Source organism: Neovison vison, chromosome X, assembly GCF_020171115.1.
Source record: "Neovison vison isolate M4711 chromosome X, ASM_NN_V1, whole genome shotgun sequence".
Classification (NCBI taxonomy): Eukaryota; Metazoa; Chordata; class Mammalia; order Carnivora; family Mustelidae; genus Neogale; species Neogale vison.
In genome coordinates, this window is record NC_058105.1 from 789,837 (window position 1) to 803,443 (window position 13,607).

The 13,607-nt window shown below is 44.1% G+C and overlaps 1 protein-coding gene across 1 annotated transcript; it reads left to right on the plus strand.

Annotated features, from left to right (window-relative positions):
• Positions 1–5,286: 5,286 nt before the first annotated feature.
• Positions 5,287–11,222, plus strand: SMIM9 (small integral membrane protein 9). Its single transcript, XM_044235524.1, has 3 exons — positions 5,287–5,540; positions 6,637–6,766; positions 11,195–11,222. The coding sequence occupies exons 1-3, from the start codon at positions 5,399–5,401 to the stop codon at positions 11,220–11,222; spliced, it is 300 nt and encodes a 99-aa protein (XP_044091459.1). The 5' UTR covers positions 5,287–5,398.
• The last annotated feature ends 2,385 nt before the right edge of the window (positions 11,223–13,607 follow it).

Below are 13,607 nucleotides of genomic sequence, written 5' to 3' on the forward strand. Positions count from 1 at the left end.
GCTTAAACTCACAACTCTGAGATCAAGAGTCACATGCTCTACTGACTGAGCCAGGCAAATGCCCCAGAAACATTTATTTTAAAGCCATAGTAATTGGGGAGCCTGGGTGGTTCAGTCATTAAGTGTCTACCTTCGGCTCAGGTCATGATCCCAGGGTCCTGGGATGGAGCCCTGCATCAGGCCCCCTGCTAGGTGGGAAGCCTGCTTCTCCCTCTCCCTCTCCCCCTGCTTGTGTTCCTTCCCTCGCTGTGTCTCTCTCTGTCAAATAAATAAATAAAATCTTTTAAAAAACAAAGTCACAGTAATTAAGACAATGTGCTATTGACACAAGGACAGATCAATAGACTAGTGGAACATATTAGAATCCAGAAGTAGACCCACATTATATATGGACACTTGATTTATGATAAAATAGCTCTCCAGAACAGTAGTACCAGGTCAATCGGAATCCATGTGAAAAATTGAAATTTGAGGCACATGGCCGGCTCCGTCAGTAGAGAATGTGACTCTTGATCTCAGAGTCGTGCACGTTGAGGGTAGTGATTACTAAAAATAAGTTAATCAATGAACTTAAAAAAGCTATTTTTTAAGAAATAAAATTTGACCCCTTCCTTGCTCTATATGAAAATAAAGTCAGTTTTAGGTTAATTAAACCTCTATGAGCAGCAAACAATGAAATTTCTAGGAGGGTCATAGATAAGTTTCTTAACTTATTTATGTTAATTTATCTAAGCATCCCCAAAACCACTAACCATGAAGGAAAAGATTGATCAATTTGACCACATTTAAATTCGGAGCTTCTGTTCATTCACAGAGTGGGAGGAAATATTTACAGTATGTGCAATTGACGAATGCATATGGAGCAGGTGGCACTCTCTTCTGCTGTTTATTTATTTCAGGAGATAATCTGGCATAATCTACTGAAGTCGGGCATGTAAATGCCCTACGATGATTCTCTCGGATAATGACCTAGGAGTAGAATTGCCATGTGAACCAGGAGACAGCTCCAAACTGGAAACTGGCCTTATTGCATATGTTTCCTAGTGGCTCTGTTTTTTAAAAGATTTTATTTATTTATTTGACAGAAAGAGAGAAAGCACACAAGCAGGGGGAGTGGCAGGCAGAGGGAAAGGGAGAAGTAGTCTTCCCACTGAGCAGAGAGCCTGATGCGGGGCTTGATCCCAGGAAGCTGGGGACATGACCCGAGCCAAAGGCAGACACTTAATGACTGAGCCACCCAGGCACCTCTTTAGTGGCTCATTTTATTTATTTTTTATTTTTTAAGATTTTATTTTATGTATTTGACAGAGAGATCACAAGTAGGCAGAGCAGCAGGCAGAAAGAGAGGGAAAAGCAGGCTCTCTGCTTAGCAGAGAGCCTGATACGGTGCTCAATCCCAGGACCCTGGGATCACGACCCAAGCTGAAGGCAGAAGTTTAACCCACTGAGCCACCCAGGCACCGCAAATGGCTCATTTTAATTGTTGTATGCTCTTCCATTATATAGTATATATCACAATTTATCCACTGCTTTTCTGATAGAATTCTAATACATCATTTATGCAGGTTCTTCTATGGAGGTGATCATCTTTTCTTAAAAATTAACTTGTAAGATGGGGTACCTCAGTGGCTCAGTCGGTTGAACATCCAGCTCTTGGTTTCAGCTCAGGACATGGTCTCAGGGGTCATGGGATTAAGCCCCAGGTGGGGTTCTGCACTCAGTAGGGAGTCTGCTTGAGGATTGCCCCTCCCCACACTCATTCACCCACATGCTCACTCTCTCTGTCTGTCTTTCTCTATAATAAATAAATAAATACTAAAAAACATTAACTCGTGGGGCGCCTGAGTGGCTCAGTTGTTAAGCATCTGCCTTCAGCTCAGGTGATGATCCCAGGGTGCTGGGATGGATCTCCACATCGGGCTCCCTGCTTAGTGGGGATCCTGCTTCCTCCTTTCTCTCTGCCCTGCCAGCTCATGTTCTTTATCTCTGAAAATAAATAAATAAAATATTTTAAAAACAAAACAAAACAAAAAAGCATTAACTTGTAACACTTCTCTGTGTGTTGAGGATCTTAACCTATTTGTCATATATGCTATGAAATGTATTACCTAATTTGTCATTCATCAGTTATATTTCTTTACAATATTTTGTTTTATGAAAGGTTTACATTTTTATGCAATAAATTTATCATCAGTACTTTCTTTTTATTTATTTTACTTTCTTTTTATTTATTTATTGATTTATTTGACAGACAGAAATCACAAGTAGGCAGAGAGGCAGAGAGAGAGGGGGAAGCAGGCTCCCCACTGAGTGGAAAGCCCAATGTGGGGCTGGATCCCAGGACCCTGGGATCATGACCTGAGCCGAAGGCAGAGGTTTTAACCCACTGAGCCACCCAGGTGCCCCTATCATCATTACTTTCAATTATGGTTTGGGGTTTTATGACATGCTTAAAGTAGCTTTTTCCACACCAAGATTATAAAAACATTAACCCATATTTTATTCCAATATGTATATGGTTTTTTTTTTGTTTAGTCCTTGATCCATCTAGAAGTTATTGGTTTTCATGTGTAGGGCCTTTCCTTCCATGCATCCAAATGAATAGTCCATCATCATATTAAGCCATCTCTCTTTTCCCCACTAATATGAAATGTCATTTTGATCATTCAAGTCATGTGTACACTGTTGTAAGGTACAGTAGACACCATGGGGCAAATAAAATACCTGAGAATTTTTTGAGCCTAAAAGGAAACACAGGTGTTTGCACATAGGCAGAAAGAGATGCTCTGTGTTTAGCTGTCAGAGAGAGGTAGGGGGAGGGTCGTATGCATAGATGATGTCATAAGGAGCAGGGGAGTTCTAGTTGGAATTTTAGAGACTTTAGGGGGAGACTCTGACCAGTGTCTTCCACAGACCACGGCACTCTGAAGACTGAAGCCTAATTCACTGACTTTTTTGGTTCCCTTGTCCCTAAGTCAATTTTCAGGTAAGCAGATTCCCACCTAACATGGGTCTCTTTAAGTCCTGTCAAACAGTAGATGAATGTATTAGTTATAAATGTCTTAAGTAATAGAAAGTCCAAATTAGGGGGCACCTTGGTGGCTCAGTTGGTGAAGCATTTGCCTTCAGCTAAGGTCATGATCCTGGAGTCCCGGGTTCGAGCCCCAGGATCGAGCCCCGTGTCCAGCTCCCTGCTTGGCAGAGAGTCTGCTTCTCCCTCTGCCTCTCACCCTGCTTGTTCTCTCTCTGTCTCTCAAATAAATAAATAAATCCTTAAAAAAAGAGAGTCCAAATTAGAATGGCTCAAATAGGGGTTATTTTTCTCATACCAAGCAGCCTAGAGGTGGGCAGATGGAGGTGTTTGTTTAGTGACTTGAAACTGTCAGAGTCAAAATAGATGTCATTATCTTGGCCTTTCCTTCATGTACATTGCCTTGTGGTCACAGATGGCTGCTCCAACTAAAGGGAATCCTTAAACAATGTTCAAGGAGCACAAAGAGAAAATGGTCGCACCATCTCTTCTATCAAGATGGCAAAAAGTCTTCCCAGATGCTACCCAACAGATTTCTGTTAGTCTTCATTGTCCAGAACTATGTTTTTATCTTTTCTTCTATTTTATTTTATTTTTTATCGTGTTATGTTAGTCACCATAGAGTACATCATGAGTTTTTGATGCAGTGTTCCAAGACTCATTGTTTAAGTATAATACCCAGTGCTCCATGCCATCCATGCCCTCCCTAATACCCACCACCGGGCTCTCCCAAACCCCAACCCCTCCCCTGCAAAACCCTCAGTTTGTTTCTCGGAGTCCACAGTGTCTCATGGTTCATCTCGCCCTCCGAGTTCCCCCAACTCACTTCTCTCCATCTCCCCATGTCCTCCGTGTTATTCCTTGTGCTCCACAAGTAAGCAATCCATATGATAATTGACTCTCTCTGCTTGACTAATTTCACTCAGCATAATCTCCTCCAGTCCCATCCATGTTGATACAAAAGTTGGGTATTCATTCTTTCTGATGGAGGCATCATACTCCATAGTGTATATGGACCACATCTTCCTTATCCATTCGTCCGTTGAAGGGCATCTTGGTTCTTTCCACAGTTTGGCGACTGTGGCCATTGCTGCTATGAACATTGGGGTACAGACGGCCCTTCTTTTTACTACATCTGTGTCTTTGGGGTAAATACCCAGTAAATACCCAGTAGTGCAATAGCAGGGTCATAGGGAAGCTCTATTTGTAATTTCTTAAGGAATCTCCACACTGTTTCCCAAAGTGGCTGCACCAACTTGCATTCCCACCAGCAGTGTAGGAGGGTTCCCCTTTCTCCACATCCTCTTCAACACTTGTTGTTTCCTGCCTTGTTAATTTTGGCCACTCTAACTAGTGTAAGGTGGTATTTCAATGTGGTTTTGATATTAATCTCCCTGATGGCTAATGATATTGAGCATTTTTTCATGTCTGTTAGCCATTTGTATGTCTTCTTTGGAGAAGTGTCTGATCATGGCTTCTGCCCATTTTTGATGTTACTGTTTGTTTTTTGGGGTTGAGTTTGAGGAGTTCTTCACAGATCTTGGATATCAGCCCTTAGTAGTGTCATTTATAAATGTCTTCTCCCATTCCGTGGGTTGCCTCTTTGTTTTGTTGACTATTTCCTTTGCTGTGCAGAAGCTTTTGATCTTGATGAAGTCCCAAAAGTTCATTTTCGCTTTTGTTTCCTTTGCCATTGGAGACGTGTCTTGAAAGAAGTTGTTGTGGCCGATGTCAAAGAGGTTGCTGCCTGTGCTCTCCCCTAGGATTTTGATGGCTTCCTGTCTCATGTTGAGGTCTTTCATCCATTTAGAGTTCATCTTTGTGTGTGGTGTAGTAGAATGGTCCAGTTGCATTCTTCTGTATATAGCTGTCCAGTTTCTCAGCACCATTTATTGGAGAGACTATCTTTTTTTCCATTGGGTAGTCATTCCTGATTTGTCAAAGATTGGTTGACCATAGAATTAAGGCTCCATATCTGGGCTCTCTATTCTGTTCCATTGGTGTATGTGTCTGTTTTTGTGCCAGTCCATGCTGTCTTGGTGATCCCAAGCTTGAAATCAGGCAACATGATGCCCCCATAAGTATCCAACTCTTAATATCAGATCAGGTCATGATCTGAGGGTCGTGAGACAGAGCCTCACGTTGGGCTCTGCACTCACTGTGGAGTCTGCTTGAGATCTCTCTCTCTCTCTCTTTCCCTCTCTCTTTGCCCCTCCCCTGCTGCTCACTCTCTCTAAAAAACAAAAACAAAACCCCACCATTTTCTAACTTTTCAGACAAAGCTGCTTTGGAAAGAGCCAAGGAAAAGGACATCTCTCCTTGGCTGGATGAGCTAGGAGTACAGCTGAGTGGCTCTACAGAGAATTCATGGAGCCCTGGAAGGTGCTGAACATTGTGTTTCTGCTGAGTTCCTTGAGCTGCATGTTGGTGGAGACTGCTGCTTCCTCGACACCACTTTCATCTGCTGTTGGGATGCAAGACAAAGCAGGGTCAAAACCACGCTCAAGAGGTTTGTTTGCTGTTAGGATCAATGTTCCTATTATCTTTGTCAGACATAAGACTCAGGTCTCAGGTCAGAAAAAGCTGATTTTGTATTGGTGAAAAATTAGTGTTCACAGGGGCTCCTGGGTTCATCAGGCAGTTACATGGCTGACTCTTGATTTTGGCTCAGGTCATGATCTCAGGGTCCTGGCATCAAGCCCCTCATTGGGCTCCATGCTTGGTGGGGAGTCTGCTTGGGATTCTCTCTCTCTGCCTCTGCCCTTCCCTCCAGTTCATGCTGTCTCTCATTCTCTCTCAAATAAATCAATAAAATCTTTATTTTTCAAAAGATTTTATTGATTTATTTGACAGGGTGAGAGAGCACAAGCAGGAGGAGGGGCCAAGGGAGAGGGAGAAGCAGGCTCTCCGCTGAGCAGGGAGCCCCACATGGGCTCCATCCCAGGACCCCGGAATTGTGACCTGAGCCAAAGGCAGATGCTTTACTGACTGAGCCCCCCAGGCATCCCAATACATAAATCTTTAAAAACAGCCAAGAAAAGAAAAGATAAATAGAGTTCATAGTAAAGCAGATTATTCTGGTTTGGTCAATTTAGATCAATAAGCCCTAACCCAGCAACTGCTTCACAGAAGGATGTTGAGTAGGAGTTCACAGATGGCCAAACCCAGAGACACTGGTCTTCTGTGAGATATGACAAAGCCTCCCTGAGGACAAAGGGATAATTCCAGTTGTTTGGGAGGAGGGGTATCGTACTTAGAGGCATCACCACAAAGTAGTTAAGAGTATAGGCTCTGGGGGTGCCTGGGTGGCTCAGTCGGTTGGGCATCTGCCTTTGGCTTGTGTCATGATCCCAGGGTCCTGGGATCCAGTCCCACATCGGGCTCCCTGCTTGGCGGGAAGCCTGCTTCTCTCTCCCTCTGCTGCTCCCCCTGCTTGTGCTCTCCCTCTCTGTGTCAGATAAAGAAAGAAAGAAAGAATATGGGCTCTGGGCAACTATAAGAGCATGATAGCTGGGAAAATGACTTGCACTTGGATCAGGGTTCCCATCACAGCCTTCTCAAGTACTTAATCTCTCCTCATTGGACATCCGTGCTTTTTTCTGCAGAACACCACAGGTTCTGGCTTAGCAACTTCAGAGATTACTTGTGGGATCGCATCAGGAGCTCTGTGCCTCCAGCTGCTGTTTTTGCTTTTCTTCCTGCCATAGCCGTCATGGGGGTCCTCTGCTGCCTCACGTAAGCTGCTGCGGGATGAGGAGAGGGAGGGAGAGGGGACCCTGAGGGAGAGACAGAACAATCAAGCTCCCCACCATCCTATACATCTATAATTAAGGGTAAGTTTTAAGGAATGTCATGGTTGTTTTATCCAGCCCACTCCATCCATTAGCAACAACTTACAGGTGACATTCAATAACCAGTGTTTCCAACTGATCTGTTTTTTGTTTTTTTTTACTAACTTCATTTACTCCTAACTATCTTTCCCGTTGGTTTAGGAATTATACATGGAAAATATACAATTAACTATGTTTTCCAGGGCCATAAATTCAAAATTTGTCACAATATTTATATAAATCATATGAAATCTAAGACATCCTTGAAATAGTTAACAAAATAAAGATAAGTAGAAAAACCTTAATTTTATTAATCCAATCAGAATTTACTGAGAGATGACTACTTGCCTATCTCTGCCCTGGTTGCTAGTGAGACAGAGGAATGAGACAACAGAAGAACTGTCTGGTGAGTCAGTGTTAGGGTGGGAGACAGAGTCCGAGTGGGGAACCCATGGAAGTATGCTCAAGGGTTGTTAGAACTGCACAGCCTAATGAAGTGACTGAGGGCAAAGATCAGCTAAGGGTGTGGCATCCCCACCTAAGACTCCTGATAATCTCAGATGATCATGGGACCAAGAACCTCATCTAGGAAACGACCTTGGGTATGGTTGCTGACCCACAGAACTGGTCCGAGCCAAACAGATGTCAGGTGAGTTTTTGAGAGAAGCTTCTTACCTAAGAAACCATGAGCCAGAATTAAATGAGTCTTAAAACAAGATTTGGACCTCTGGTCTTACATGAGAAGGATATAGGCCTCGAAGTTTCCTAGGATGGCATCTTCCAGGCCCAGAGAATAATGGCTGGGAAGAACCTTCCAGAAGGTGGGCAGCAGGCCACAGAGCTTCTCCTACAAAGCGGCTCAGGCCTAATCAGTATGTGTGCCCCGCAGGGCTACAGAAGCACTTACAGAGCAAACGGCTGCTGTGTGTCTCCCATATTCCTTTCTCCAAATGGGACTGTTCATGGCGGGTATACTCCTCCTGCTCTGTCCTTGTACTGGGTGGGTGGAGAGCCGCAGATAACTTCTTTTACTTAATACATTACTCAGACCAAGAGCAGCTGCACCCAGGTTGGAGAGAAGCAAGCCTCACCCAGGTACTCTGGACTTTGAGCTGGGTACAGTGATAAATAGGATTTTAGTCTCGTGATAAAGTCGTGCCTGAGTCCACCGTTGTGAGACGGAAGTGCTGTGTTCAGGGTACTGTCAGGGGCCAACACCTGGGGAGCGTAGTGACAGGAAGGGAAAGGTCACACTGTTTTGCAAGCCCAGCAAAGCCTGGTTGACCCCATCAGAGCTGTCCCCGTTTGCCTGAAAAGGGTAAAAAAAAATTTTTTTTGGGGGGAGCGAGCACACGAGAACAGGGGAGGGCAGGGCAGCAGGAGAGGGAGAGCAAGAGAAACTCAAGCAGGCTCCACACCCAGCACGGAGCCCGATGCGGGGGCTCCATCCCAGGGCCCTGAGCTCACGACCTGAGCCGAAATCGAGAATCGGACACTTCACCAACTGAGCCCCCCACGTGCTCCTGAAATGGCTGCCACTTGCTAGAGGCTGGGTGTGGACGCCACTCCCAGCAGCCAGAGAAATCAGGCTGCTCTCAAGGGGGAGCCTGAGTGGTGAGTGTCCGTGTGCCCTACAGGGTGGCTGAACCCCACACAGGGCAGGCAAAATGAAGCAGGTATCAAAGAAAGGCCACATTGCCCGACGAGAGAAGGCGGGACACAAGTGGAGAGCTATCTGATTCTGAATCTCTCCTTGCTGTGACTCAAACTCCCGCCTCAGAAGCCTCAGGAGGACTTCAGGGGAGATAAAACCCACAACACGCCCAAGGAAAGACTTCCTTCTTTGAAGTCGATGCCTCAACCTGGGGAGAAGAGCCATGACAGCCCTTGCTGGAGACAAGCAAGCTAGGTGGGGAAAGAAACACCAGTGACGACAGTGAGGGCAAGAAGAAAGGCAAGATGGAGTAAAATGAAAGAAGGCGTGGATGAAAAAATACGAAAGGAGATAGGGAAGACAGGATTTAGAAAGCCAACACCATTAAATAGACTTAATTTATTTAAAAACCTTATTTAGTTATTAAAAATACCTTGGGGAAAGTGCTATTAAAGGGAAAACTGATAGATGCAGGGGGCACGAAATAACCACTTTGTAGAAGAGACCGAAATTGCACAACAGGAAAAGAACACTTCAAGGTATAATTTTTAAGTGTTACAGTAATAAAGGCGGGTCTGAGTCTATAGTCATAAAGGGCACATAAAGTCCCAGGAAAAATTGGCACTTGATACTGGGCACATAGCAGACTCTCAATAATACTGGATTTTTTATCTTAAAGATTTTTTATTTATTTGACAGACAGAGATCACAAGTAGGCAGAGAGGCAGGCAGAGAGAGGGGGAAGCAGGCTCCCCGCTGAGCAGAGAGCCCGATGCGGGACTCGATCCCAGGACCCTGAGATCATGACCTGAGCCGAAGGCAGAGGCTTTAACCCACTGAGCCACCCAGGCGCCCCAATACTGGATTTTTTTAACGATTTTATTTTTAAGTAATCTGTACCCCCAATGTGGGGTTTAAAGTCACAACCCCGAGATCAGGAGTTGCATGTCCCACCAACTGAGCCAGGCTGGTGCCCCAATAATACTGATTTAAAAACACATTTCAGTGGGGTGCCTGGGTGGTTCAGTTGTGAAGTGTCTGCCTTTGGCTCAGGTCATGATCTCGAGGTCCTGAGAGCAAGTCCCGAATCCGGCTCCCTGCTCAGCCTCTGCCACTGTCCCTCCCCACTACTCGTGCTCTCTCTGTCTCAGATAAAGAGAATCATTTAAAAAAATACATTTCACTGTATTGACTGGGAGGAGTTTCTCTGTGCCTCTTACCCTCTCTCCGCGCTGATACAGCACTAGCTGCTTTGTTGCCTGAGGAAATGAACATGGAAGCCTTCTTCATCTCCCAGAGTGCAGCTAACAAGTATGCAAAGAAACGTGTATAAGGAGTTTTTAGTATGGTTTATAATATTGAAAAAATACATAAAACTTATTCGGTCACTGGCTAGTTAACGAAAGCACCGAATGTTCATACAATGAGTACTATATGGTCACCAAAAAGTTGTTGTAGAGGATAATTCCATGGAATCCTGTTCATGAAATACTGAGTGGGAAAATGCAGATTATAAGAGAGGATATACAACTGAAACTAATGTGTTACTAGAAACTAGAGTCACCTGGTTAGCTCAGTCCGCTAAGCATCAGACTGTTGATGTCAGTCTGGGTCTGCATCTCTGGGGAGTGAGCTCAAGCCCCGTCTCCACTAGCATGGAGCCTACTTAAAATCAAACAAAAAAACTAATTTAAAAAAAACTACATGTAGGGGCGCCTGGGTGGCTCAGTGGGTTAAGCCACTGCCTTCAGCTCAGGTCATGATCTCAGGGTCCTGGGATCGAGCCCTGCATTGGGCTCTCTGCTCAGCGGGGAGCCTGCTTCCTCCTCTCTCTCTCTCTCTGCCTGCCTCTCTGCCTGCTTGTGATCTCTGTCCAATAAATAAATAAAATCTTTTTAAAAAACTATATGTACAGGCTAAAAAGCTTTTAAGGACCTAACCAAAGTATTAGACATTGGTTATCTCCTTGTGGTGGTAAATGGGCGGTTGTAATTATTATTACTATTGTCTTTATTGATTTTCATCTAACTGTGCTTCCCAATCTTTTCAGAACAAACTGTGTTGTTTGGTTATTAAGTTTTTAAGCAAATACTTGATTTTCCTAAAAGATGTGTTTATTTGAGAGAGAGTGCAAGTGGAGGGGCAGAGGGAAAGGGAGAGAGAGAATGTTCAAGCAGACTCTGAGCATGGGGCCCAATGTGGGGCTCAATCCCACAACCCATGAGATCGTGACCTGAGCCAAAACCAAGAGTCAGACACTTAACTGACTGAGCCACCCAGGTGTCCCCAAAAGATACTGTAAAAACAAAAGAAGAGGGGCGCCTGGGTGGCTTAGCCAATGGACCATGTGACCCTTGATCTTGGGGTCATGAGTTCAAGCCCCATGTTGGGTGTATAGATTGCTTAAAATAAATTTTAAAATATTAATCACTCAATAAAAACAAAAGAAGAAAAGCTACCTAACCATAGTTCTACATCTACCTCCAATCCCAACTATACAATGCTAGAAACATTCATACTCTTATTTTCTCAAGTCATCAAAGCATTTTGTCTGAATGAAATCACATGGTTCATATTAAGAGGAGATGTTGTCTAAAATCATATGTTGGAAAAGGGAACTACAAAGTACCTCGATGCAATCCAGACCACTTAGTTCATCAATTTTGCTTCTTTTCCCAGTATTCTCGTAGGTGACCCAGGCCAGTGAAGTTCCGGAAGATTCAGCTGGGCAGAATACGCTATTTGCTTACAATGAGGAAGTACCCATGAATTAAAATTAAATTATCTTCCATGTTAAACTATCTTTGCCTTTATTTTCACCTTTAAAACATGTAGTCAAAAAATGGGAATAGCCTTATTACTGTTTTGATTATAAGAGTATTACGTATTTATTACAAAAAAATTTTCACAAAATACTGAAAGAAGAAAAAGTACCTGTAATCCTAGTACACAAAAATAAACATTGCTTTGTTTAAGATTTTATTTGTCAGGGAGAGAGAGCATAAGCGGGGGAGCAGTAGGCAGAGAGAACAGCAGGCTCCCCATGGAGCAAGTTGAGAATATAGGGGAGCAGGGACAGGGGCTGGAGGCTAGTCAGGTGACAACTTCGCTTGGACCCGGCGGGGAGCAGCCGATTCTGGAGTCATTGTGACGAGAGAGCCTGGCAGGATCTGATTCTAAGTTGGATGAGTGTGGGGGAGAGTAAGACTTAAAGGATGCCTCACAGGCCTGTGGCCCGAGCCAGTGAAGGGAGGGAGTCATCATTTACTGAGCTGAGGCAAACTACTGGAAGGTAGGAATTTGCTACATGGAAAATGCAAAGAGAAAGAAAGACCAAAATGCTATTCTAATTGATGCTGAGATGAGATCTAGGGAGCTGTGGGCCTGCAGCCACACCGCAGGCCAGAGGGGAACTTGGGTAAGACCAACAGGCTGCTGAGAGCATGATCAGACCCAAAGACCATGGGCTGCCCTAGAGGCCAATGGGGAACAAGTGGACCAAGTGAACAAATCTGTAGTCCCCCTCCCCCCACCCCAGGGCAAACCCTGTCCCACCTTCTAACACCAGAGCCTTGCTTGTTTCTAAACTTTATAAAACCTTAGTCATATGTATGTGTTCTGTGGTTTTCTTTCTTTACTTGCTTTGTGTCCTGAGATCCTCCCAGCTTGATACTTGGAAAGCATTCTCCTTATTCAGACCATCAAGTGTACAAAGACATTTCTACTGTTTCCTGGTTGGTTGGTTGGTTTTCTCTTCTCCATAAAGCCTCTATTGGCATTATTGCCTGTCTCACGGTGCACACGAACGAGAGCTTCCCTACAGACTGTGCCCTGGGATTGACTTGCTGGGTCAAGGGGTAAGTGCACGCCCCACCCCAAGGTCAGTGCTGGCTTCCCTCAAGTGACTGCACAGATTTGCACTCCTCCCACCAGGAGGGAGGAACGCCCCAGTGTCCCGCCCACTTGAGAACAGGAAACGTCTTAGGTCTTTTCATTGCTTGCCAGTCTGGCCCATGAGAATTTACACCCTGTTGTTTTCTTTGTATTTCCCTGAAAATCCATGAGACCGAAGACCTTTTCATGTGGTTTTTTTTTTTTTTGGTCATTTGTCTTTCTCTTCTATGAAATTCCTATGAATGAATTTTGCCCACTTTTCTAATGTGTAGTTTTATTCATTCTTCTGTAGGAATTCTTTACATATTCTGTATACCATTGTTTTGAACACTATTGATGTGGAAAATACCTTCTTCCAGTTCAAGGATTGCATTTTCACTCTTGATAAGATGTATTTTGAAGAAGAGACATACTTACTTTAAAGTGGTCAAATTTGGCAATCACTTTTTTCTAAGAAATCCTTTTTTACCACAGTGTCATAAAAGAAGTCTCCTACTAAGTCTCCTTCTAAAAGTTTTGTGCTTTTACCTTTCACTTTTAAGTCCTTACGCTATTCAAACTAAGTTTTATATGGTGTGAGGTAGAGTCCAATTGTATTTTATTTTATTTATTTTTTAAGGTTTTATTTATTTGACAGAGAGAGAGAGCATAAGCAGCGGGAGCATCAGGCAGAGGCAGAGGGAGAAGCAGGCTCCTCGTTGAAGACAGAGCTCCACGCAGGGCTTGATCCCAGGACCCCGGGATCATGACTTGAGCTGAAGACAGACGCTTAACCCACTGAGCCACCCAAGCGGCCCCAATTTCATTTTTTTAACATTGTGTGAAGCTATACTTTTCCATTCATGAACTTTGACCTGGAATTCTGTGCCTAAAGGCAGTTCTAGGAACTGAGAAAAACAGGTAATTGCAATAAATTCCAAGAAGCAATAGATTCCAAGGAGCAAAACCAGATTCTGAGCAATGAGCACCCTGAACTAGAATGGGCCACCCAGGAAAAGACTGTGTGACCATCCCTTCTCTGTGCCCGCTAGAGGCCAATGGGGAACAAGTGGGGTACTTTTCCACCCTGAGCTATGCCTCGATAACAACTTTAGCTAAATTTTGCTCAAGGGGTCACTCTCTCTGAAGGTCTTCTGAGAGCAGTAGTTTGGATAAAGTGTTTGCCTTCACTTCTAACCGGCCTCAGCTTCTATTTTGG